This window comes from Furipterus horrens, unplaced genomic scaffold (genome assembly GCF_987537825.1).
Source record: "Furipterus horrens unplaced genomic scaffold, mFurHor1.1.pri manual_scaffold_5, whole genome shotgun sequence".
Classification (NCBI taxonomy): Eukaryota; Metazoa; Chordata; class Mammalia; order Chiroptera; family Furipteridae; genus Furipterus; species Furipterus horrens.
Window position 1 is genome coordinate 6818646 of NW_028327175.1, and position 26346 is coordinate 6844991.

Sequence of the window (26346 nt, forward strand, 5' to 3'; positions counted from 1 at the left end):
TCAGTAACCTACCATGTGTAAACAACATTACCAGACAATACCAACATCTCCAGTGAAGTAACTGGAGGGACTAGGCAAAAGTAATATTTAATATATTAATATATAACAGTGTGACTTGTCTTCGGCAAAACCCATACACCTTTGAATTTACAAAATACTGCTAAAAGAGGTCTGGTTTTGCAGTTAATGCAACATACTAGCTTTGATATAGGGGAAACCAAATAACTGTTTGGAGCCTCTGTGGTCCTCATCTATAAATCAGGAATAATAACACCACCTGAATTCATCCTGTGGCGGTGCAGAATAAATTAGATATTGATGTAAAGCACCTGGAACAGCCTGAGCCCAGAAAGTGCTCATTAACTGGTTTTTCTTATTGTCATCATAGGTAACATACATCATCAACTTGACAGTGTAAATAGATTTTTTAATAGAGTGAGGCACAAAGGAGCATTCACTCTTGGCAAGAGATCCTACACAAATCAAGTACACATTTCTCACCCTGCAGAAGGTAAAACCCTATTAATTCAAATATATCCCACTTAACTCTCATGCCAGGCAGCTGCCAATTAGCCACACAAAGTGGAGTCCCCGCCCCCTGCCCTCAGCAGAAACAGGAAGAAGCCACAAGGAAGGGGAAGGAGGGCAAGAATCTAAGGAACCTTTGCAGCAAAGCACAGGAAGAAAGGAGCAAATCTTTGATAATGACCTCTTTGCTCCCTAGGGAAGGCCAGACTCGTCCCAACTAATGATGTGGCTCCCAAACAGGAAAGAATGGAAAAGGAGAGGGGAGCTTCATTAAAAGTCTCCAGAAAATGAATGAATCCTCTGCCAACCTCGTCCTCTTAGCTGTCCCCCCACTTCCCCGCCCTGAGCAGGTGGCATGTTGTGTGTAGGGGGTGGGGAGGGGGGGGAGATCTGCTGTGAACAAGCCCTGTCTCCCCTCCACCTGACCCTGGGATTTTCCATCTTCAAAGATTAAGTTCCCTTTGATTTCACATAACAACTAGTTGAGAGATAAAGGTGTCATTTGTTTGTCATCAGTTTTTCTGGTTTTGGAAACAAGCAATTCAAATAATTTGAGACGTTTAAGACAATCTAGTTCAATTTCACAAATAAAAAGACCTTCAAGAGCCAGGACGCTAACACCAATGAATGAAGTCGACCGGGTAGAAACTGTGGTTTACTTTGTTGAATTTTTGCCACCCTGAAATAAAAGCCCAATTGTTGCCCAATCTTTCCATTTTTTTCAAGATAAACTGGAAAAAAAAAATTTTTCCCCCCAAATGTTGGCAACTAATTAAAAAAAAAAAATTAAGCTCTGTACCTACGGGCAGAGAAAACTCACCTATCAATTTCCAGCTGGGACCTCCAACCTAGTCCAGTAAGCTTCAGCCGTGGCTTCACAAAAATAAATCAATCAAAAGGAAAGAGAAAGAAAAAAGAACCACCTGGGAGCTTTACACATGTGCAGCCTGCCTCCTCCTCCAACGGCAACTGGCAATTCTGATTTAGTGGGTCACGGGTAAGCTTTCAGGTGACTCGAATATGCGGCCACATTGAAAACCCCTAATCTGGCCGCGCCTATTAATTCTACGGAGGATGAAATGGTGGTCTGAAGGCACAGCAGCCGGCAGCTCGCGGGACAGAAGCAGCGCAGCATAGCCCAACGTGCCGTCACCAAAACTCTAATATAAATGGTACTTTTTTTGCCAATGACCCCGAGTTTGGACTTCAATATACGGAGTGTAAATATTTCAACTGCTTCCCCAGCAGGACCGTTAGTTTTCGACGCTAGAATTTCTTTTTCCTAAGTCCGGTGACCATCACGCCACATTGACACTGGCCCCCGTGCCCCATGAAGGCACAGAATGGGTCAGACCCTCCCTGACCAGCGAGGTGTGGCAACACCTCAGTAAACACTTGCTCAGTGAGGGACTTGAGGATTTTCAAGGTTCTGTTCCCAGATAAATCAGGAATAAAGTTCCATGAAAGCTCGAAAATCGATCCCAGAGAAATGGCAGCGACTGGAACCAATTCCGAGAAAACACGTTGTGAGACCTCAGCTTTCTACGGGGAGGGTCACTTAGTCACTTAGATCCTCTCCATAGATAGTAAGTGAAGGCACAGCACGCGGGTCACAAGGACCCATCTCGTTAGGCGTCAAGCTTGCTTTCCCCTCAGCAGCCCAAAAAGGGACAGGCAACTCCGTGGTGCCCTCATCGGCATCACTCACTCGGTGTGTTCAGATTTTCCCCGTAGCTAAACCCTTGCCGATGCCGGGAGCCACAGCTTAAGGATCCCGTCTGGCTTCTTGACCACTCGGGACGGAGAAGTGCCGTGTCATTTGCCTGTTGGCAGCTGAAGTATCCCTCTTCCTACACCGCAGGGGCTGACTGTCCTCAGAGATGGCACTGAGCATCGTCTCGTATTTATGTCTCAGAAGATCTGGTGATAAACGCCAGGCTTCCTTTCATCCCAGGAAGATGCTGCCAAAATCTTACTGTGCAAGAGAAATCGACTGATTATTGCTCATTTGGTTTATTATTTAAAAACACACCTCTGCTCTACCTGGCAACACAATCCAAGCATCTCTCTCCTTCATAGGGAATTGTTGTTCTAAAATAATAAATAAGGTGACGATATTAGGCAAAGGAAATAAAACCTCATAGACACAGACAATGTATGGTGGTTCCAGAGGGGGAGGGGAGTGAGGGGGGGAGAAGAGGGTACAGGGGGGCAAATGGTGATGGGAGGAGACTTGGGGTGGTGAACACACAATACAGTGCACAGATGACGTGTTACAGAATTATACCCCTGAAACCTATGTTATTAACCAATGTCATCTTGATAAAATCAATAAGTATTTTTTAAAAAAGAAAATAACAAATCTGATCATGTCACATACCTACCTAAGAAATTCTGGTGTAGCTACGTATTGGGCCCCAGAAAAAGTCCCAGACCCCTGACGCATGTCTGGACCCTGTCAACTCTCCAGCCGCCTTTCCCTCACCTACCACCCAACATCCTGTCCTCTGCTCCGGCCACTTCAAGTCTCTTATTTGCTGTCCCACGATCTGCTGCTGTATTTTCATGCTTCTGGGTTGTCCCTTTTAAGAACACCCATTCCCCTTTTCTAGGTTTGATGGCTTCTTGGAGAACTGTCAAGAATCACCTCAAATGACGCCTGTTCTGGGAAGCCTTTCGTGGCTCCTCCAGGAGGGATGAGCCTGGCTGCCTCCGTCTGTCCTGCCTCCCGGATTGGGCAGAGACAGCGTGGGCTTCCTGGGCAGCTCTGCCTCCTGTGACAGCTGTGGCTTCTGTCCACAGCAAGCCTGTTGTGTTGTGTTGGGGGCTGTTTTGCATATTAACTGCATGATCGCACGTGAAATCTAAAAAAGTCGAACTCAGAGAAACAGAGAGTTTGGTGGTTATCAGGGGCTATGACTGGGTGCCACAGGGAGGTGCCTGTCAATGGGTGTAAGTCCTACAGACCTAGTGGCCGGCGTGGCGACTGCAGTAAACAACACTGTCTGCATCCTTGAAATTTTCTGGAAGAGTAGATCTTAAACGTCCTCACTGCGCGCGCACACGCACACACACACACACACACACACACACACACACACACACACAGGTAACTATGTGAGGTGACAGATGTGTTAAGTAACCTTAATGTGGTCATCATGTCACACTATGTACATACATCAGATGACCACGGTGTGATTCTTACATTTATGCAGTGTCGTCTGTCAATTATATCAATACCTCAATAAGGACCTTAAAATACATTAGAACAAACCAACGAACAAAATCAGAGGAAATCCTTTCTCTAAAGCACCCCGAGCATCGGTCACACCTTCTTTGTTCAGCGCTGTGTAGGACAGAGGAGTAAATGTTGATTGAACTGAAGTACATCTTTAAATTAGAAGATACATAGGCAGTCTCTCCTGATATTTGCGTAAGTCTCCTTTGCTGTGATTAAAATCAAGAGAAATCAAGAATATTTTCAGAAAACTCACCACCAGAAATTGAAATTGGAGGAAACAGAAAAGCGGAGTTATGTCAAATTGCCCTAGTAGGGGGACACACTCAGGCTGTTCTTTTAGTCCATGAAGCTAGCTAGGGGAGCTTTTAGAGGGGAAATTTTCTAGTGACAGCACCACTAACACTTTATTGCTTGATGGGGGCACAGTTCTGTCAGTGGTTCCGACTCATGATTCACCTTTCTATTGCTGGACTTCATATGTGTGTATGTGTGTGTGTGTGTGTATTTTTAAAATTATTTTTAGAGAGAGGGGAAGGGAGGGAGAAAGAGAGGAAGAGAAACATTGATGTGTGGTTGCCTCTTGTGTGCCCCCAACTGGGGACCTGGCTCGCAACCCAGGCATGTGCCCTGACTGGGAATCGAACCAGCGACACTTGGCTCGCAGGCTGATGCTCAATCCACTGAGCCACACCAGCCAGGGCTCTATTGCTGGACTTTAAAAGTTACCTTATTTGCCTCCTCGTGTGCATCAGCAGTGATGTTGCCTTTTAAAATTGTATCATCAGACTAAGCTTCCTTTAGTCTGAAAGCATCCAAAAAACTTTATCAAATACAGAATAAATTCATCAATCATTTATTGCTAAATGCCTATCACGGGCCCTCCACATTGCTGTGCTCTAGAGGTTATACAAAAAAGGTCAACAAAAAAATTTCCCTTTTGATGAAATTAATAAATCATAATGAGGCTTTATATATTAGGTCCCTTTACTTTTCTCAACAAGAACTTTACAGAGAGCTAAGATCTGCAAGGGACTGTCGTGAGGCTGCTGGGGAGATGGCAGACAGACAGCGACCCTGAAGGCAGATCACAGACGGTAAGACAAAGACCACGAGAAATTTAGATGCGACCAAGTGTGAGTCCCATGCATGTGCCGAGGAAGTGCCAAGCAAAAGGAAAAGAAGAGCTTCTCGTGGAAAGGCAGGCAGGGCAGGGGAAGGACCAGAGCAGAGGGCAAGGCTGTGGCCTGGACGCTCAGCCTCACGGGGTGAGCAAAACGAGACGATGCAGTAGGAGAGAGAAAGGCCGTTGCGGAGGGAACAAAGTGAACAGGAGTCATTGGGCAAAAACAAATGAGATATTTTGAGGGCAAAGGAGCAATTCCGTTTCAAGCTCAGCAGCACATACAGAAGGATAGGTAGCTTGGGGTAGCTCCACGGGGCTGAGAACACCAGGCGAAGGAATCTGGAAATGAATCCATGGGCTAATGCGATGTGTATTGAGAAAGTGAGTGGTCAGGGCAATTATGTCAGCTTCTTTAGTAATGGTGAGAGAGAATGAAGGAAGGATGACTAAGGACTGCTGCGTGGCTCTCGCGTCTGCTCCAATGCAGGTGTCTGATCAATGTCTTCAGCTACTGGCAAATGGCAAACTATTAACTGCATGTGGAGTCTTGCTTCACAGAACTTTGGCTTCAAAGGCATCACTAGGAAGTCTCCTGTCACTGGTGCTCTCTGCATGCTTCTTACATGCACAGTGCCAAAAATATATACAGGAAAAAATGCTCAGCATCCCCAAAGAAGACCAACTGGCAGAATAATGCCTCTATTCCACACAGTACCTCGCATATATTAAACGCTGTTGTGGAATCCAGAGAAGACAGTGCCATAACCTCCCTTGGTGTGGTGGCTAAGTTTGGGTCAACTTGACTGTGTCCCAGTGCCTGCATATGTGGTCAAACATGCTCTTTCTGTGATGGTGTTTTTGTATGAAATTAACAATTACATTGGTAGAAGCTGAATAAAGCACATTGCTCTCCATAATGAGGGTGGGTCTCCTCCAATCAGCTGATGGTCTAAACAGAACAAAGGAATGACCTCTCCTGAGCAGGAGAAAACCCAGCAGCAGACGGCCTTCAGACTGGAAGTGTAGCATCAGCTCTTCTATGTGCCTCCAGCCTGCAGGCCCACCGTACATGTTTTGGACTTGTAAGCTTCCATAACTGTGTGAGCTAATTCTGTCAAATAAATCTCTTTCTAATATATACGAGGTCTGTCCAGACGGTATCCAGCCATGTAATGTGAAAAATGAAGACATTAATCGAAGAAGACATAAGAAACATTGTACACAGGACAATGATACCTTAGTATTCCTTCAAAGTAGGTACCTTGGGACCTCACACAGGTCTACCAGTCATCATCAGCTTCCCCTTCATATTTTCCTGAATCTCATCGATGGTCTGAAATCTCTTCCCTTTCAAAGGTGATTTCAGTTTTGGGAAAAGCAAGAAATCGCAGAGCACCAAATCTGGGCTGTAGGGGGGCTGAGTCACCTGGGTGATTTGCTATTTCACAAAAGAACTCTGCATGAGGCACGATGCATGAGCAGGTGCGTTGTTGTGGTGAAACTGCCAATCACCAGTTGCCCACAGCTGTGGGCTTCTGAGTCATCTGAATAGTTTCCATGAAGGAATGTTCGAGCTTAATGCAAAATTTGATGCAGATTCATTGCTCTTCTTGCTCAGTCGTTTTGAATGTGTCGGCCACACAGTACATGTGCTCACTCAATGGCATCTACTGCCCCCGCTGACTAGTACAGTGAAGTCGTCATTGTTCACACATGCACATTCCAGTCCACTCTCCTTGGCTGCCAGGTTACATTGATGTTGCGCAAATCATTCTCATTACATTAACAACGGCTGGACTTTTTCTGGATAGACCTGTATACTCTGGAGACCCTGACTAATGCACTGATAAAACATGCCAGTGTTTTGACAATGTGCTCCATGTCTACCTGAGTCTTCTTATGGCCATCTTCTTCAGAACATGCCCTTGACATTAAACTTATGGGATGACAGACCAGGGCAATGGGCTGGGGTTGTAAGTGTCTAGATTTGCTGGGCTTCATTTAGTTATGTCTGTGAGCCTTGTACCTTTCATAAGCACGCCACTTAGCCAGAAGTTAACTATACAAATGGCTTTTTACTCACTGTGGAAAGAACAGAGGTAAGTTTTCTTAACTGAAAAACCTGGCAGTGACTATCCTTGTCACAGAATTACAAGTCAAACATTAACAAACCTTCATATGTGATTTCAATGAACAGAATTTCAACACCATTCCAAGACGGTGGACTATAACATAGCCACCAAGTCCAAGGATTGGGGCTGAGGGCCAACCAGGCACCTCATAAGGACCTAAGCCCCACGGACTTCTGTAGCCAGACGAACACCATGTCTGTCAAGCGAGCCAAGGTCTCGTCCCTCCAAGGAGACTCCAGTGAGCAAACAGTCCTCATGCTTCTAGTTCAGTTTTCATCAGTCAAATCCCAAAGCATCTGCTCTCCAATAAGTTTGTCTTGAATTCTATCATCTTTCCCATAATAATCTTTACTTCTTTGCCTTGGACTTCTAATTTCAGGGAGAATGAGCAGGAAGGCAAACCTAGGACTTGCATTTATGAAGAATGGTATGTATGGCTTCATTTTTGTTTGCTTGTTTGCTAAAGGCACGATTCTCTGACTACATTCTCTATTTGTGTCTTCATCTTGATTTCACATCACTAGTATCTTTTGCCATCATGGATTTATCGACAATCACATTAACATATTTCCCTTTTTTTATAAAAAGTACTGTAATCACCTGGAGAGTTTTAAATAATCTATGGGCTCCATCCCAAGATTCAGACTTAATTAGCCTGGGATACAGCACCTTGTTCTGATCACGGGCCTCTGTCCTTCCAATCACGTTTAATCAACCACTCTGACTACGAGCTTCACACAGAACTCCACTTCCTCCCTCTTCTGTCTTTCTTTCTAAACTAGCTTAGATTCTTGGTTTATCATTTCAATGGCTCCCTCACTGATGCCAATATCCTAAACTTGCTTGCGGTTGCATTTTGTCATTAAACAAAACTATAGGCCTAGGTGATCTCACTTTCTCTGCATCTGGTAAACTGCTGAACACCTCCAGAAAGGATCAAACACTTTCTAACACTTTTAACAGTGACACCAGTACGATTTTATGATGACCAACCTCAACCAGATCTCCAAGCAATGACTAGTAATCCCACTAAACCTTGCTAATTTATTCTCTTTCATATTCATGCTTTCTCTGTCCTCAAATATCTGAAATCACCCCCTTTTCCTTCTGGTATCTCATTCCTCCTCTCTCTCTCTCAACTACTTTCCAAAGCAGATAAAAGTGATCACGAAAAAGCTCCTTTAACTTGTAGGCACCACACCTGAGGCATCTGCACATGTCCCTCCTTTTTTCCTCCTAGTGATGGGGGTACTCAAGAGTCAAAGCTTTTTAGCTTTAGTTATAGTTAATAGGTTTAGTGATTAATGCATGTAGGTAGCATGACCGGACCTACCTGGACTCCAGGAGGCTGCAAGCAATTCAACCTTTGTGCCCCAGGAGGACTTCAAGAGATCAAGACGGAATCTGAGCCATTGTGCTGAAGGAAGGAAACTTCCACTGGACCAGGAGGCAGATAAAGGATCACGGGTCAGCAGCTGAAGAGATGCTAGATAAATTGCCGGACTGCAGCTTCTATCTGATTAACCTTTTCCCCTGGATTCCAAACCCCTTACCTGCTTTTTCCTGAATTGCAAACCCCTAACCTACATTTTTATTCTCCTTACAAACAAGTTTGGCTTGAGATGAGATGTTAAGATGGTTTTTAAGGTACGTAACCTGCCAGATCACCTGCATCTGAATAAAGCACCCATGAAGATTCAATCCTTGTCTCTACTTACTGGTTCTGGTAGTGACAGGCAGCACAAATGCTGGCTTTTCCAATGTCACTAGATGGAAGGACCGGAGTCCCCTCTCCTCTCCAATTCCTTTAGTTGTGCTAGGGATCTGTCTGCTTCTGTCTTCCCAGGAATCCTGCATGATTAATCACCCATTCTTGTTCTAACTTCAGTTCAGCTTCCCATTCTCTCCATTGCTCTTTTCCCATTGACCTTTAAACATGCTCAAGTCTCCCATCTTTAGAAAACCCTCCCTTAACTTTATTTCTTCCTCTAGTTAGAGCTCTATCCTTCTGTTTCCCTTGACAGCCAGTTATCTATAAGCTCTCCTTAAAGACCTTCAAGACATCATTTTACTAATCCAAAGGGCATCTGCTGTCCCTTTTGAATTTTACCCTTCATCATCATCTTCAATTATTCTTCTTCCTTGGCCTCTGAGATGACACTCTAGCATCTACGCCATCCCATTTTTCACCCTTTTTGTCAACTTCTTCTCCACTTCGCTTTTAAATGTCGAAGTTCCTCATGACTCAGACCTGTGTTTTCTTTTCTCCCTTCATGTCCACTCTGTCTATGATCTCACTCACCTTTGTGGCTTCAGTTCTGTGTGTAGGCCCCTGACTTCTAACTTCTTATCGCCAGATACCTTCTCTGATCCAGGACCCAGGACTGCACTGTGTTCCCCGTGTGGATGTCTTAAAAAAGCCTCCAGTTCAAAATGTCCCCAAACTCAACTACTGCATTTTTCACTCCATAAGACACACCTGACTATAAGATACACCTAGGTTTAGAGGAGGAAAACAAGAAAAAAAATATTCTGTACCAAATGGTGTACTAAAATATTTAATAAAATATAACAATAATATTTCAACCATGTAAAGTGAACAGCAGTCAATAGCGGTATTAAGAACCATTACCACTCTCATTAACAAATGAGGAGAGACTTTAAGGTTCAAGTACAGTATTCCCTCACTTATCATGGGTATTAGGTCCTACCCCCCCAAACCCCCGCGATAGGTGAAAATCCGCCAAGTAGGAACCTTACATTTATTTTAGTATTTATATATATTTTAAGGCTTTATAAACCCTTCCTACACACTTATAAACCATTCCCAGTCCCTTATTAACCTTTCCCACACTTTTATAAACACTACTTATGTTCTTAAACATATCTACACTCTTAAACCTACATCACTTTAACAACATACGTATACAGTACCACAAAATCCCAAGATATAGCGAAAAATCTGCAATAAATAATTAAATATAATATTTTTAAAAATCCCGCGATACAGTGAGGCCACAATAAGTGAACTGTGATATAGAGGGGGACGACTGTACTCTTCTAGTTTCTGAAAACTCCAAGAACTCATCATTGCTAGTGTCAGAATTTATGAAGCTCAGTTGCTCACAATCACTGAGATCACTTTCTTCACTGTCTTCACACTGACCAGATGCCCTGAGATTCAGCAGTAAAGTGGGACATCTAAGAGTCCCCAGGGGTTTCACGTGGGCCCACCGCTTCCTCTTCTAACAGCTGTTGCCACTACTGACAGGTCAGGTAATACACATCGTGGTCTGTGACACAATATTTGCTCCATAAGATGCATAGACATTTACCCCCGCTTTTGGGGAAAAAGAAATGCATCTTATAGAGCGAAAAATATGGCACTTTCTCCCAACCTGCCCCTGGTCACCCTCCAGTATTCCACATTCACTTTAAGTCCAGTACCTGGCGTTATCCTGCTACCCCTCACCCAGCCAGGTCCAGGACAGCACTAAGTCCAATCAACTTTACTTCATAAATAAGTGGTAAGTCTATTACCCATACATAATAGTAAGTATTAACTTCTCTCTGCCTTCTCACCACCACCCTGGTCCAAGCTACCAACCTCTCTGGCCCCAGAACAGACTCATAATCCATCTCCCTGAATAACTCTTTCCACCCCTCTTCCATCCAGTTTTCATAATTGAGCCAGGTGATCTGCTTCAAATGCCACTCCCTTGCTTTTAAACTCAAGGTTTTTTATTGCTCTTATGATAAATAAACTGTAACACAGTCTGCAACACTGCGTAAGAGACAGCCCCTGATTACTTCTCTGGACTTTTCTCAGTTAATGCTCCTTCTTGCTCTCTGCACTCTGGCCACACTGATTGTTTTTAGTTCTCAGCGGCACTGGGTACCTTCTGGCTCCTTTCCCTCTGCCCAGATTGCTCTGCCTTCACCCTCCCACGTCTGCCTCTGTAGGTTTTAAACATCTTTTTGGAAAGCCTTCCCTAACCACCAAGCTCCAACCTCAATCAGGCCCCCTTATTCCTTTGTTTCATATGATTTACAACAGTTCTTAATTATACTTGGTTAATGTCCCTCTCCATACTGGATAATGAACTCCCACAAGGCAGAGGCTATTCCTAAACTGTTTATGCTAGTTTTCCGGCACCTAGACTATTGCTCGGCTGGGCAAAATGTAGACTGAATTAACGAGTGAGTTTGTGAGCGAGTGAGTGAGCGAATTACGGTCATAATGGATCTTCATATCCAGACGCTTGATATTTATCTTTATTCTCCCCTGCAGCACAAACCCATGAATCAAGATCAAGAGACACTCAGAAGTCCAGTTCAATATAAAAACTGGTTTTGAGAACTCAAGGGACAAGCTCGAAGGAGGGGGAAACATTGGAAAGGAGACCTAGGAGGGTCTGATCTGGGTTCTTCAACCCGGGCCAGGAAAACCAACATCTCTCCTTACATTTGTTCTGAATACCACACAAGGACCGGCCGTATCCATTTCATGAATGAATTCCGCCACTCACTTAAATCCCTTTGTAAATACATGAGGAAAAAAATCACTTTCACTTGTTTTTTTCCAAAAGTAAGTCATCTAGGATCTTTAGAAGGATTTAACGTGCCCTACCTTCGGTATCTAAACATGTCCTTTAAATCATCTCTTTGTACTTTAAATATATCTCTTCCCAGCTTTCAGAATCCATTTAAATTAAGATTATGGCACTATATCCCAAAGTCTTACACAGATTCTTGGGCTTGAGCTCACAGGATATTAATCAAAGTCCAAGTCACTTATTAAACTGCAAGTGGCCACAGAGCAGAGTGAACGGAACTTGTCAGACAGAGCAAACCAAGAAAGGACTTCACCGGTGAGCTCTGAGGGACCTCCCCCCACCCCGACTTTGAAAAGTGGAGTGAAACCACTAGGAGAGAGGTTAAAATTCAACTTTGCTTTACATGCTTCTTTAAATCCTATAAAGTGCAAGTGTGCTCATGATAACTGAAGATTGTGAGTGAAAACTACAAACAATACTTCTTGACTTTTCCTGCGAGGACTTTTTAAAAGTTCAAAATGCAGTCTTCAGCAATGTGGTTATTATTAATGTCCTTTCTTTTGAAATCATGGATTTTTAAAGCAGTTGTCTTTTGATTTACAAAATCCCAAGTCCCAGAGAAGTCCTTATAACTCTCATATTAATTGGGCATTAATATTTTACTACCTATATATGACAGCATGTGGGGTTTTTTTTGGGGGGAGGGAGTTTTCTCCTTGCTGTATAAAAAATTTCAGATTTAATGAAATTAAGACAATTTTTTTTAATGATTAAGGCAGTGACAGGTTATATAAGTCATCGACTTCTGCATAACAAATTAACCCCAAACTTGACAATTTAAAACAATGAACATTTATTATTGTACAGTCTAAGTGCAGGCACCCAGAAGAGGCTTAGCTGGGTGTTTGTGCCTCAGGTTTTTTCACAAGGTTGCAGATAAGCTTTTGCTAGGAGAGGGCTAGAGCCATTCTGAGGCTGGACTGGGGCTGAAGGCTCTGCCTCCAAGGTCACTGTCATGGTGGTTGTGGCCAAGTGGCTTCAGCTGCGCACAGGCTGTTGGACTGGTGCCTGAGTCCTTCCTACCGCACGGGTGGTGGGCCTCCCTGTAAGGCGGCTCGAAACATGCTGTAGGTTCCCCAGAGTGAAGGATCCCAAAGACGGAGCAACCAGGACAGAGCCACACTGCCTTTGAATGACCTAGTCTCCAAAGCTGCACGTGTTTGCTTCTACGTCACTCTGTTCTTTAGAAATGAGTCACTGAGTCCAGCCCATACTCAAGGGGAGGGAAGGTAGACTCCCCTCTTACAGGAAGGAACATCAAAGAGCTTGTGGACACAGGGTTACAAGCACCACGCAGGCAACAGTTAGAAGCATGGAATTTAGACATGTTTGGAATCAAGAAGATCCGTGTTTCAATCTGGACTGTGCTTCTTACCAACGGAGGAACCTTGTCTAAATGATTTAACCTCCTCACATCGTAGTTTCACCAAAAGTACAATCAGGTAAATCATAGGAGTTCTGTGTGGGGTTAAATAATGTAACACGAAAAAGAACCTGGTATAGCCTCCAGGCTTAATCAGCACGTCCTTAATATTATCCACGTAACAGTGATTAGTGAGGCAACCTGTTTACTGAGCGCCCACTAAGCAGATAATACACAGTCCTTTGCCCCTAGGAGTTGACAATCTAGCAGCGGCAAAAGGAAATCTGAAATTGGACATGGAGAAGCTGAGTGCTCTTTCCTCTGGAACTCTGAGGGCTTCCTAAAAAGAGGCAGTCTGAAAGCAGTCTGTAGGATCTAAGGATACATACAATGGGTTTAAGCATCTTCATTTGCTTCCTTTGGTTAAGAGTGGCCGCTCTTTCCACTTAAATGTTCTTGGGGTGCTGTGTGTGATGCAGAGCCAGTGGGGCCCTCTCCCCGGACAGCCCCACCCCCCAGGGCTGTGGTGGCACCCGGTTTACAAATCTGCATTAACAGATTGTGCCTGTCAGCCCACATACAAAGCGTCACAGGTCATGGTTTAAAACCATGCCAACTTCATTAGGCATTTAAGTAAACAGTCCCATGCACGCTCTGAAAGGTAATTGCCTTTTTCCTTTAAAAAATGTGCTATGCTCTGTATGTCAGAGTCTGAAGGGGATACCTTTCAGCCAAGGCCTATTTATTCCTCCTAAGAAAAGGAAAAGACCGTTTTGACATGATTGTCCCTTTGTAGCTCCTTGGATCTCATTGTGAGCCGATAATTTGTGTTTCACGTAGATTGTATTATTAGATACTAAGTCTAGGTTTCCAACCACTTGTAATCAAAGCAAAACTAAACAAAAAAGCCCTTAAAACCTATTCTTTTCTCAAGTTAGAATTAGAGGTTAGAGGAATTTCAGCATTGGTTAGCCCAGAGAGCCATGCTGTTTATCATCTCAGAGTCAAAGCTCAGATAGTTTATAAGAATTTCTCATTCTGCATTTCATTCCCTCAGCGCCAAGGCAACCAAGGGCAATTTTCCTTTGGGCTATTGTAAGTGTAAAGATTAGTCAAAGATTTCATTAAATATTCCATATCCCTCACGTAACTTAAAAAAACAAACAAACACCAGAAATGGTAACTATGGAAAAACTGAGAAATGGAGGTCAAATACTCAAACCCAAACACATTATAAAATAATAAAATATATGAATTATTCTACAACATCAGTGCCCTGCTCTTTAGAGATGTTTCCTTCCAAGACTGTTATTAGCCTTGTATCAAAACTTTAATATTGGCACACGGGTAACTTTCCGAAGAGCTTAATGGTCCATGTATGTGGATATCAAGATAGCGGGGTTACCAAAGGTAGGCAGGCTTTGAAAACTACTCACAGAGTCAAGGCTAACACTTCATCCCGATCACGGTGAAATACACCAGACGTCCGCATCTGTTCCAGGCTGATAACACAGACGTGTGAAGACTGCATGTCTAGCCAATGGCACCAAAAATACGTGTTGGGCAAGCGGAGGAGAGCACACAGGCAGCTGGACTCCCGATAACACAAATTAAAGAAACAATTGGGGACTCATTAGAGCCATAACTTTGGTTTACTGGAAAAGAAGGAGGGAAAAAAAGTAGCAGTTGGTATCAAGTGGATCTTTTCAGCCTGAAGGCTTTAAGTTTCCTCCCTCAGAGCCTCTCCAAAGGGTGTGGTGGTGGTGGTGGTGGGGTCGTCACCTCCTTCTACATGTGCGAGGGAGGTGTGCCAGGCACCGTTTTGACTCATTGAAACCACAGCAGCCCCGTGAAGGAAGACTCACCACCCTCGCTTTGTAGATAAAGCTCAGAGTGCTGAATTGACTTGCTAACACCGTGAAAGGTGCTAAGTGTCCGAGCTGGACTGAAGTCCCATCAGACAAGCTGGGTCTGTGTGGCTCTGAAGCCTACTGCATGCCCTTTCCAGAAGGTCAACCTACCCTCAGAATAGGCTGTCACAGTGCTTGACAGCCCAAGGGCACCGGCGAGCCCCGATTCACAGCGAACGCCTGTGCTCTGGCGGGAAAGGACTCCACGTCCCGTGCCACTTGCCTCGGGTAGTTAACATGGGTGATGGGGATAAGCAGCTGCTCTCCTGGGGCTCTCGTCCACGTGTGTGGTGGGAACGCAGGCTGACTGCCCTGGAAAGAAAGCTCGAGGAACTGGCGTGTCATCTCCCACTGTCCCGTGGACTTGCATCCTAGGGAAGTCTGGTCATTTCTCAGGGACCCCCACTGCCTCGCCCGTAAATAAACTGAGGTTATTGGACTCCATTTCCAACAGGGCCTGCTGGCCCTTAAAGGGGCACAGTTCTTCCTTGTGTAGGACGGTCCGTGGCATTACCGAAACTGAGCATCCTGATTCTAGGCACTAAAAGCCTAGGACTCTTTCCAGTCCTGTAATAACCATATTACAAAATGCCCTGGCAGAGAGGCAATACGTGGTTGAGAATCCTTGGTTGATGATCTCAAATTCTGAGGCCCTATTGCTTGGACTTGTGACTTTCTCATAGGTCTAACAGGGACTAAAGGAACGGAGAGGGGTGCCTCTTTTAAGATTTTCCGTTATATACTTAAAGCAACATTTTATAAACAACAATCAAGATGTTACTACAGCAAATGTCTAGCAGAGCAGGCTGTCCACCACAGATACTACAGAAAGCACCTGTTCAGTTTTGCAAACTCTATCAGCGTTCGAACGCTAACTGAGGACTTGACCAGGCAGGACGCGCCTGGCACCGTGAAGTGAACTCCCTGCCTACGTTACACTTTTCACGGGGAGACTCCGCCAGCCAGCGACAGACTTATTTCTGTTTACACCAGTTCACACTCAGAGAAGTGCAGTTCGTCGTGATTATAACGCTATCAGTCTAAAGAAAACGGACGGGAGCCTAGTCAGTGGCGAAGCAGCCCTAATCCAGGCCGGAAACACATCTGGCAGTGTGACGGGCTCCCGCAGAAATCACCTACCAACCTGGGAATGGACTATTTGAAGGGAAGTTCAGATGCTAACGAAAAACACACAGCCCAGCAATTTCTGACAAAATCACCCCCTTGTTAGGAATTATTCTGGAGGGAAGAAGGTGCCTGGTCTAAGGCCGCACTTGGTGTACTTGAAGGTGGCGAGAAGCGCTGACGAATGCGGCCGAGGCTGAGCAACGAGCCACCCTGCCGCCCCTCTTTCCGGGGTCTGGTGTCCCTCCCAGGGCTTCCTCTAGCTCAAAGCAAAAACCACAGCAACAGAAGAAAACAGCTCTGGAGAGACTTTGGCATCAGCCACCACAGGCTGGAGTTGTTTCCAAATGGCTGCTTGGAAGCACCGATGTCATCACATTTCTGTCCGTTTTACTTTGCTGATCTTAAAAAATGGATGCATATATTCACAATTGTTGTACAGTGTTAAATAAGTGATGTCAATTTATTGAACATCCCACATTAATTCAACAGACGCTCTTCCCACACCGGCAAAGTTTACAACATTCAATGGAGTAGAAAGACACAGAAATGAATAATATTTATTCCCTATTCTTGAGAAACCCACAGCCTAGGAAGGAAGGCAATATGTAAAATGGAGCCCCTGAAATTAAAAATGAATGAAATATGTATTCTCAGAGAAGCCGAACAAAGCCAAAGGAGCCAAGAGAAGGAGTTCAATAATTAAACAGCTTCAGATCAGAACCCTGAAAAGAACCCTAAGAAGTCATCCTGTTAACTCTGCGCTTCTTGTTGTCTGTTTGGTTTTCACACGAAAGGAATAGGAAGCCTAGGAAGGGTAAGTACAAAAATTACAAATTAGAGGCGGGACTTGGAGGAAACCCAGGTTCCCTGATGTCTAGTTCACTACCATTTTATCGTGCGCCGCCCTAACCTGGGGCTTCCTTGTTTCAGAGTAGAACTTTGATTTGGAAATTGCCTGCACCAGCACTTGTCAGCAGGCTGCAGTAATTGGGGGAGGTGGTGGGTAGGAGGTAGGGACTCACGAAATAAAAATTTGCACTTAAAAATGTACTTTATTGCCCTGGCTGGGTAGCGCAGTTGGTTGGAGTATCATTCCTGGAACCAAAAGTTTGTGGATTCGATCCCCAGTCAGGGCACATGGGGGAGGCAGCTGACCGACCTCTTTCTCTTTCTCTCTCTCTCTCTCTCTCTCTCTCTCTGTCTCTCTCTCTCTCTCTCTCTCTCTCTCCAATCAGTAATCATGTCCTCAGGTAAGGATTTTAAAAATGCACTTTGTCGTTGATGATTTCCTCCCTCTGTATGAGGACAGAATAAAGCCAAGGAGCAAATGTAAACTGGGTGGGGGCCACAGTGCATGGGGGTGAGTGAGGAAGCTCTGCACACACACAGGAGGGGGCAGCCGGGACAGTTTCATCTGCGAGCCCAACAGTGTCCCTCGCTCCTTGTCTTGATTGAGGGTCTGTGCACAGAGTGGGGGCTTCTGCCAGGCTCAGACGTCAGCGTACGTTACAGGTTGTTTTTTCTCGTTGCCAAGAAAAACAGTCATTTCTTTCGTACCCAGACTTGCTGGGAAAAAGCAAAGCAAAACAAAACAAAACATTTTCATTATCAACCATTTACATTTCTAGCCAGAAGACCGAAGATTCTCAGCTGTGGCAGATTCTCAGCTGGGGGTAGGGGAAACTTATAATTTAGTTGGGAAGCCCCAGACAGATACATAAAAGAGAGATCAATCACACCAGGTAGGTTCTGATAAGCTGTAGGCCATAAATGCTACAGAGGTTGTTCATACTCAGCCCTATGTAACAGGAATTACAGTTCTCGCAGAGGGAGAAGTGAGTTTCAGAGGCGCTAATCTGCATGTCTAGTGGTCAAGGCCACATTCAGACTGAGGTCCAATGGGCCCCAAAGCATGCTTGCCGTTGAACCATGTCTTCTCCCCATATATATATTAGCTTTTTGCTTCGTTCTTCCAAGAAGGACTGGACTTGGGAAGTGAGGAGGATCAGAACCTTTGCCAGGCTTAGATCCAGACCCACAACAGGAAGCCAGAGCCTCCTTGGTACTGAGGCTGTGATATATGCCTGCTCTGAACGTCCCTGGTGCATGAGCAGGCTATTTGCCTCCAGAGAAGGGCAAGGCTGTTGACTCAGTCAAGTCCTGTATGCACATCGCAAATCCCAGTTGCCTAAGGAAGGGATTCTGTCTGATGGACTTTGACCCCCCTTAGGGCCAGATGGCAGGCACTCTGAGACTTGGACTGAACAAGCCTTCTGTAAACGCCTGGTTGCTGGTACTGGTACTGGCTCTTGCTCAGGGAAGCAGACACAATGAGGCCCTTGAAAAGAATGCCTCGTAAGGTACGCTCTGCCCACCTGTAATAGGCAGCTTCAATTTGCTTGTCTTCAGAACATTCTACATTTGGCATTTAGGGTGTTGGTAGCCCCTGAGAGAGAGAAATTAAGTAGCTATTTTCATTGCATGTAGATGTCAATGGACCTTCACAGTATTACACTTCCTATAGATTCATAGAAAGTTCAGGCACACACACACACACACACACACACACACACAAAGTTTGGAAACTATTATCATATCATGTTTTGACTACGGATGAGTAATAACCTGAAAAGAATGAGTTGCTATCTTGTTCCTGGGTTTAAAGTTAGCAAACAGTGCATGAGATGGCTTAAAAACTGCCTCAGTATTACCCTGCCTTAGTAGACACAGAGAGTCCAGACCTGAGTTCACAGCTGCGTCTCAGTACATATGAGGATGATGAGACTGTGGAATCCAGGGCGCAGTGGTCGGGGCAGGGAAGGGTAGGATGCACGGGGGTGAGACAAGGCTACAAGAATGGGCCAGAAAGAATTCAGGAAGAAGGAGCCTAGTGTTCCTGTCCAAGATAGTCCCGAAAGACAAGAGATCAGACATATTGTGTGCGACTCCAACAACTCAGCAGTAGGCCAAAGGGTGGAAGAAAATGCTGGCTTAGTACAAGTCTGAACTTTCTAAAAATGCATCTCTTGTGGAAGGAACTGGCTAGCAAGGAAAAGAGATTCCCATCGTATTCCATCCAAGAAAAGGTGGGCTGGCCCATTTACACAGAGAGGTGCTAATCTGGAAGTCATGTACCCGACAGACCAACCCTGAAGTTGGTCATCACCCCAGTGAACCATTTTATTGGGCACATAATTTATATTATATACACTGTTTCAGCTTAAGAAAAAAAAAAAACTCTTGAAAAAAGACATCCCATTTCGCCTTGCTTACACAATTAATGGAGGGCTGACTCCTGTCTTTCTAAACATCAATTCTTATCAATTCAAGGTTCACAAAGTGATTAGGCAACTTGAACACTTGTATTATTTAAATCATTACCAAAGAGATTATAGGGTTTTTTTTTTTTCTTCACTAACTTAATTTTGTTCTTTATTTTATTTAGGTATATTTTTGTTTTGCTAAGAAATTATTGTTATTCTATTACAGTTGTCCTGTGATTATAGTTTTTTTTTTTTTTTTAAGAAAAATTGATGGTTTGGATCGACACATGAACACACTAAGAAATAGAAGTTATTTTTATTATTGACATATTTTTAAAAATTTGTTCTCTAAAAGCAAACCACATCTCCATAATTGTGCAATTTACCAGTGGAATGACAGAGAAACTTTAGCTCTGGGGCAGCAGATTTCAAAAATATAACCCACGCCTTTTTTCTAAGCTCAACAATTTGCTGTGTGGTAGTCTTCCTGTTGCACTCAGATTTATCTTTACATTAACAATGCTTGCCAGCAGGGAGCCAAAAAGGCTCACTGCATCAGGCCAACATCAAGATTTGTTTCCATACTGGGGTACTTCACACACTTGGCAGAAGCAGGCTGCAACTGGGGCTCCATTTATTACATTATGCTATAAACATTATGTCCTCAGCTAACAAGATATTCGACATGACAGTCCCATAGGTTACCAAGCACCATAAACATCTGTTAAAGCAGGCACCAGAGACAGCATAGAGAAGGTGTCAAGAGGTTTATGATGTGGAATCTGCTGTTTAAAAGCTGATCATCAAAAATGCGCTCCCAAACTCTGCCTAGAACAAATATTTGCCAGGCAACATTATGTTCGGTTTCGGGGGGGAAATGCACTCATTTCGGCACTTGGTCTCTGCATTTATAGACTCTCATTCCACACTTTTGGCCGTTCAGTGCCGGCTTTCCGTGGTATTCCGGAGACCCAAACTGTAATTTCACTCTGATATATTTACTTCAGAAGGAAGACTGAATGTTGACTCACCAGCTTTCCTCAGGCCAATGGGAAGCAGCAAGTTTGAAAGGGTGGGAGAGGAGAGGAGGGACCGGACGTGCTTCCCCTACCACCCAAGCCCTCCAAGTCCGTCAGAAGGGGAGCCATAAATAACGGGAGACCCCTTCAGATCCAACCTGGGATAACTAAGCTTTGCTCTTCTCAAAAGGAAGCAGAATCCCCCAATCACAGAAAAGATGGAACCAACAACACTGTCTGCTAAGTCATTTTATTTTGTTTCTATCCAGCATTTTAATTTCTGGAAATGGTTCAATACTAATCACCTCCAAGGTCTATCCCTTAGCACCCGGGGAAAGGACTTCCAGGGCGACCCAGGTGGAAACCGGTTTAGAACGCCAGCTGCTCAGGGCACAGAGCAGCCACCACATTTGCGAGCGAAGGTGAGCGGCTTCCCAGGCACACGCGCCAAGGAGTCCAGCAGCAAACACCCCAGAGACCGTCTGGTCTCCACGACGGACAGCAGCACCCGGGGAATTTCAGATCCACAGCTCCGACTCGCGTTCCGGTCTCCAGCATTCTGTACCCACACATACACACAAATCCTGGAACCCCTGTCCTCCTGTGCAGGTCTCTCCAGAGTTCCGGAAACCACCTCCAGCTCCCTGCCCCTGAAAGGCAACAGGTCTAGCATTTTCAAGTCTGAGGCACTTAAATACTGTGCAGGAATTCCTGTAACTTCCCAGCCCTCAGGCTTCCCGTTACCTTTCCCTGTCCCTTCCAAGGTCTCCTGGCATTACAAATCGGCGGGCGGCACCTCTCTGGCTTCCTCCTCCCCTCTGCACACCCTACTGGCTCGGGCTCCGACACGCCTCCCCGGGCGCACACGGGCGCACACGTACACTCATTCAGTACACAAACCCAGCGCCAGGCCACCAACTCCCGCAGCCTGGCCCCAGCAAGCGTCCCCCTCTGGGTTATGTATAAAACACTCGCCCCCCCCTCCCAGACCTCCCCACGCACCCCTGAGTGGGTGGCACTGCCCAGGCGCCCTCTGTGCGCCGCCAGCGCCCTCTCCCCAGACGCGTGGCTGCCCCACTCATCACAGCCTCAAGCCTCGGGCAGTTCTGTCAAAACTTTGAGCCTGGCTGATTTCATAACCACGAGTATGTTCTGGGCCGGGGGAGCTCGGCTCGCCACGACTTCCACCCACCGCAGCTCATGGGGACCGATGGCCCTGACCCTGCTGACCCCAGCTCCCCTAGTGCCAGCGCAGGGCTGCAGCGGCCACCAATGCTGCAAAGGGCCGTGCGCTTTGGGGAGGAGCGCGCGCGGTGCAGACGCGCACAGCCGGGCGACCTCCCCTCTGCTCGGGTCGCGCCGCCAGGGACTTCTCCCAGCTCAGCAGCTGCAGCTGCAGCGTTTCTGCCCCAGCCCAGCTCATGATGTCAAACAGAAACACTCGCAAAACTTTTGCAACAGAACTGTCTTCGGAGGAAGCCCCTCCGCGCACCGCAAACAGCGGTCGGGGCACAAGTCAACGGAGGGGGGGGTCTCCTGACGCCCCCAACCCCCGGCTGTCCCCTACCAGACACACGCACACGTCCGCAGCGTGGATTGGGTTTCAACAGCCCACCAGCAAAAAAAAAAAAAAAAAAAAAACAACTTCCCGAGGAGGAGGGGAGCCCAGCCAACCCCCAAGTCGCCCGGGAAAAACATTATCTGTGTAAATACAGAAGACAGATCCCCATTTCCATAAACCGCTGGCGTCCCGGGGTCCACTCCCGGGCGCCCTGGCACCACGGCGGGGAAATCAGAGCCCGACCCTGGAGCCCCCGCCAGTACCTTCGAGCCTCGTCTCGGCGTTGAGAGCGCGGGTTCGCATCTGCGCTGCGGCCGAGCGCGCGGGGGCCTGGGGCCCGCGCGGCCGCAGCCCGGGGTCCCCGCCGCCGGGTCTCAGCAGCCTCCGCCGCCGCCGCCGCAGCCTCCGCCGCCACGGCCGCCGCTGCCGAGACCGCCTCCTCTTCCCATGGCTGCGCCCAGCTTGGCAGCTCGCGGGCTGTCAGGCTCGGGGAGAGGGAGGGGGCGGGGTGGAGCGGGAAGGGCGGGTGGGACGGGCGGGGTGGGAACGCGCGGCCGCGGTTCCGCGAGGGTCACGCCGGGCCCGGGGCCTGCGCGGCGGGGGCGAGGGGACGCGGGGGCGCAGCGCCGCCGGCTCGGGACTCGCTGCGAGGGCGCCGGGAGCCGCGCGGGCCGCGCATTCCGAGGCGCGGCGGGGAAGCGTTTCCGCGCGCGGAGTTGGAGTTGGTGCGTGTCACTCTCCTCCGGGCGGCGCGGCTCCTCCTAGAGGAAAGTATTGGCAGTTGCAGGGCACTTCCTTCCTCTCCGCCCACCCCCGGTCCCAAAAAGAAGGCAGGACCTAGCGGAGCTCCAGTGCTGACACCCCGAGGCTTGCAGAGAAAAGTCCGCGACCCGCCAGAACGGGACGCCGCACCAGCAAGGCGCCTAGAAAGCGTGATTAGCCACCCAAGCCTTGCCTGTCTCCCCCGGCAACCGTGTCCCCAACTCCCGCTCTCCGGGGCAGGGTGACAAGCTCGCTGAAAGGAGGAAGGCCCTTATTTTAGAGCCGGGGAGATGGGTTTACCAAGGACGCGTGGCGTGCAGGGAGAGAGTCCTGACAAGGGCCCCAGCCTGGGGGTCGTCCTTGCCTGCGACCTAGGGGACGCGCTTTCACCACCAGCCTGGTTGTGGACATAGTTCATCTGTCAAATGCAGGCCTGCCCACCTGATCCCAGGGCAGGGAAGATCAAGCAGCCGAGAAAGTGCTTCGGAAAGTTACGCATGTCCTTTTGGAAAGCATCAGGCTCTTTTCTGAGCAGAAAGTACAGAAGTCCAGCTCCAAGCTGTCTGAGGTCTGAAGGGGCAGCTGGTTGTACTATCTTTTTACTATTTACTTTATTGCTGCCTGCCTGCTGTAACGTCATTATCTAGGAGCTTCTAACAGCCGCGGCTTACAAAATGACATTTTTTTTTTTTGCAGGGCTCCCAGACACAAAGCCAAGTCTAGACCCAGAAAGAAATGTTTAAACAACTTACATTTACATCAAGCTTGTTAGCACGAGAACAAAAGATCCCCGGCCATACAGAGTAGTGTGGGGGGTGGGGTGGGGAGAAAGACTTGGGAAGGGACACAGGACCACGGACACTGGAGCAGCAGATGTCACCTAAGACACCCCTGCTTTTAAAGGAACCTGATCAGTGGAAAGTTCTATTACTAAGGGTCCTTCCCAAGGCTGGGCTGCGGCTCAACAACACAGCTTCTCCAGGAAAAGACACGCAGAATGAAAGGAGGGAAGATTCTGGAAGGGGTGTATACCGTCACTGTCCCATCTGGGGGCAAGAAGGCGGGTGGGTGGTGATGTTGAACTGGTCCTGTCTGTCTCACCTGAGTATAATAAGACTTCCTTTCCCTAAGGCCCTCCCCCAGTCCCTCTGTGGCTGGAGAGATCTGCTTTACTGGAGAAGCGGGAGTGTTTCCAGTGTCTGGAGTTTTTTAAAAGGGGAGGTGCCCACCTGAAGAAAGGTTAGGGCGCAAGTAGGCAGAACCGATGGGTGGTCAGCCCATGCCAAGCTGGTGAAAGGGCAATACTGGCAGGAGTGGAGGCCAGGCAGTCCTCAAATGCTGACTCTGCTCCTGTCTGAGACGACCTTCCAAGTTGGCTCTCCAAGACTCTGGCACCACCAAACTCTACATCCTTTCTTCTTATCCTTTCCCTGCCCCCCATCCACCCCCACCCTTGCAGCTCAGAGAATCTTGATCTCATCTAGGAGCTGTCAGATGGATTCACGAAAAACACTTTCTTTGCTTTGTTTACACCCTGAGATGATCTCAAGGCCATGTCTAAAATTCTTTCCTCCAAGTTCAGTTGTAGCTTCCGTTGTGTGAGACAGGAAAGCAGAATGCACAGAAGACATAGGAAAAGATGCACTGATTAATATAAAATAGTGTGGAACCAGAAGAAACTTGAAGCTCGCATGAAGGGCAGTCTTTATTTTGAAGTCCTACAAATAATGGTTCTCAGACTTCATATATGACTACGTGTGGGCCTATAGTAGTAGAGGTCACTTTGTATTTTATAGATTATTGCGTGTGTGTATGTGTGTGTGTGTGTGTGTATCAGGTATAAGTTAAGGCATACCAGAGCCCCTTTGCCTTATGAAAACTGAAATTGTACATACTCACACCTTCCCCTCAGCCTGGAATATCCTACTTTGTCTACTTTGTCCACATAGGGAAGTCTCCTTGACTTTCAAGTTTCAGCTCTAAAGCCCTTCCTGGCTCTTTCCACCAGGTAGAGTTCATTACTTAATCATCCCTGCATCTGCATCCTTTTAGGCTTTTAGACCTACTTTTGTTAAACACTTCAGTTTTTATTGACATGTTTGTTTTTCCCATTGATTACGAGACCCTTAATATTTGTACCTGAAATGTCTGCGTCAGTGCCCAGCAAACGGTAGTGTGCCCGGTAAATGTTCAAACTGAACTGAGGCTTGTTTGGTGCGGACCCGGCACCTCTTTTGTGAAGCGGCAGCCCAGGAGACTCCGGTGCTCGCCATGGGCGATGAAAAGGCCAAAGAAGGAGTCTAGACTCAGGGCAACGATCACATTAATCGGAAGGTGGCAGGGTGGGATGGTCCTGTAGTGCTGATAAGAGGCACACACCACTTGGTAAAGTAATGAAAGCCTGTTGTGAATGACAGGGATTGTGAGGAGGTGGATCAGATTCCGATTTGATGGGTAGCCAGTCGATGAAACAGACACACCTGTGCCGTTGGCAATGGAGGATGAAGATCTAACTGATGTGCTCCAGCAGCACACAGGAGGTGCCTGCTGAAAAGAGAACCTGTTACTTGACTTCAGAACTCTGTCGCTCCAGACCAAGAAGACATCCTCAATTAGCAAGTGGTTTGGAGCCACCGCACCCTGACTTTCTACAGTATAGTTTTATCTATTCTTTCATTGCCCCTTTACTGCACAGAAAGTAACTGGTGTATGTGCACAGCATTTGCAGCTTTTTTAAAGCTAAATGGCCAATGGCATGTTTTGATTGATGTCAGCTGGAGATGGGATGGGGAAAAAGACTGGTCCTGCGAAAATACTGCCTCTCTCCATTGGTGGCACGCTCGTTCAGCTCTTATCTTCATATTCCAGTAAGTTATTTTTCCTCTGCTGTTTAACAACAACAACAGAAAAGAACAACATAAAAATCTTTGCGTGCCTTGTTCGATTGGAGAATTTTAATGTTTTTCATTTATCATTGTAAAACCAAGGACAATTTTATAACGTTTTGTACAGAGCTGTTGCGTGTAGGGCAATCCTAGATAGCTTTCCCTTCCAGTCGAGCGTCTTGTGGTTTAAGTAAACTTCTTGTTTAAAATGAAAATAAAAAACAAAAACTAAATTGAATGAAAATTTCTACCTCCTGAATTTGTGTCTCTCAAACCTAGATCTCTACACAGAGCTCCAGAGGCCGCACTCAATACTCTGGCAGAATCTGCTCCCTTCTCTCTCCACGCCCAGCAGCTGGTCTGAAGCCCTGTCCTGTCCTGCCTGGGTCACTGCTCTATAATCTTTCTTCTCCCCTGGTGTCCGTGCATCAACACCCACCACCGCCGCCAGCTGCATCTAGTCTAAATGCAGTTACCAGCGGGATTCTTTTTAAAACTCAGTCATACTGTGACACTCCTGGGCTCGGAAGTCTTCAGTCGTTCTCCATGTCAATCAGTAAAATTCACAATGACCCACGAGGCCGTGCATGAGCTGCTGTGTACCTCTGTCCTCTCCCTGGTCTCCTGTTACTGCCCCCCCTCACTCCCTCAGGCAGAGCATTCTGCTTGGGGACAGGACGCAGGCCCCGGGCACTGCTCCCTGACAGCCTTCACTCTGGCTCCTCCGTCCCGCTGCCTCAAACCGCTTCCCCCAGGGAGCCTCCCTTCCTTCCTTCCCGCTTTTGCTCAAATGTACCTTGTCAGAGAGGCCTACC

At 46.7% G+C, this 26346-nt stretch overlaps 1 protein-coding gene, 1 long non-coding RNA gene and 1 pseudogene across 2 annotated transcripts in view; 1 reads left to right on the forward strand and 2 right to left on the reverse strand.

The window, feature by feature from the left end:
- Window positions 1–22384, reverse strand: part of GHR (growth hormone receptor) — a 215942-nt gene extending 193558 nt beyond the window's left edge. The window contains exon 1 of the mRNA XM_090276143.1: window positions 22148–22384. Within this exon, the coding sequence (XP_090132269.1) occupies window positions 22148–22187 (40 nt within the window). The 5' untranslated portion in view covers window positions 22188–22384. The remainder of the gene's footprint in view (window positions 1–22147) is intronic.
- Window positions 20560–21195, reverse strand: LOC150008148 (uncharacterized). The gene is made up of 2 exons (XR_016511101.1): window positions 21068–21195; window positions 20560–20973 (listed from the first exon to the last, which is right to left on the reverse strand). It is a non-coding gene; the product is annotated as an uncharacterized LOC150008148 (long non-coding RNA).
- A 2116-nt stretch (window positions 22385–24500) lies between the features above and the next one.
- On the forward strand, window positions 24501–25698 carry LOC150008149 (small ubiquitin-related modifier 2 pseudogene; annotated as a pseudogene).
- The last annotated feature ends 648 nt before the right edge of the window (window positions 25699–26346 follow it).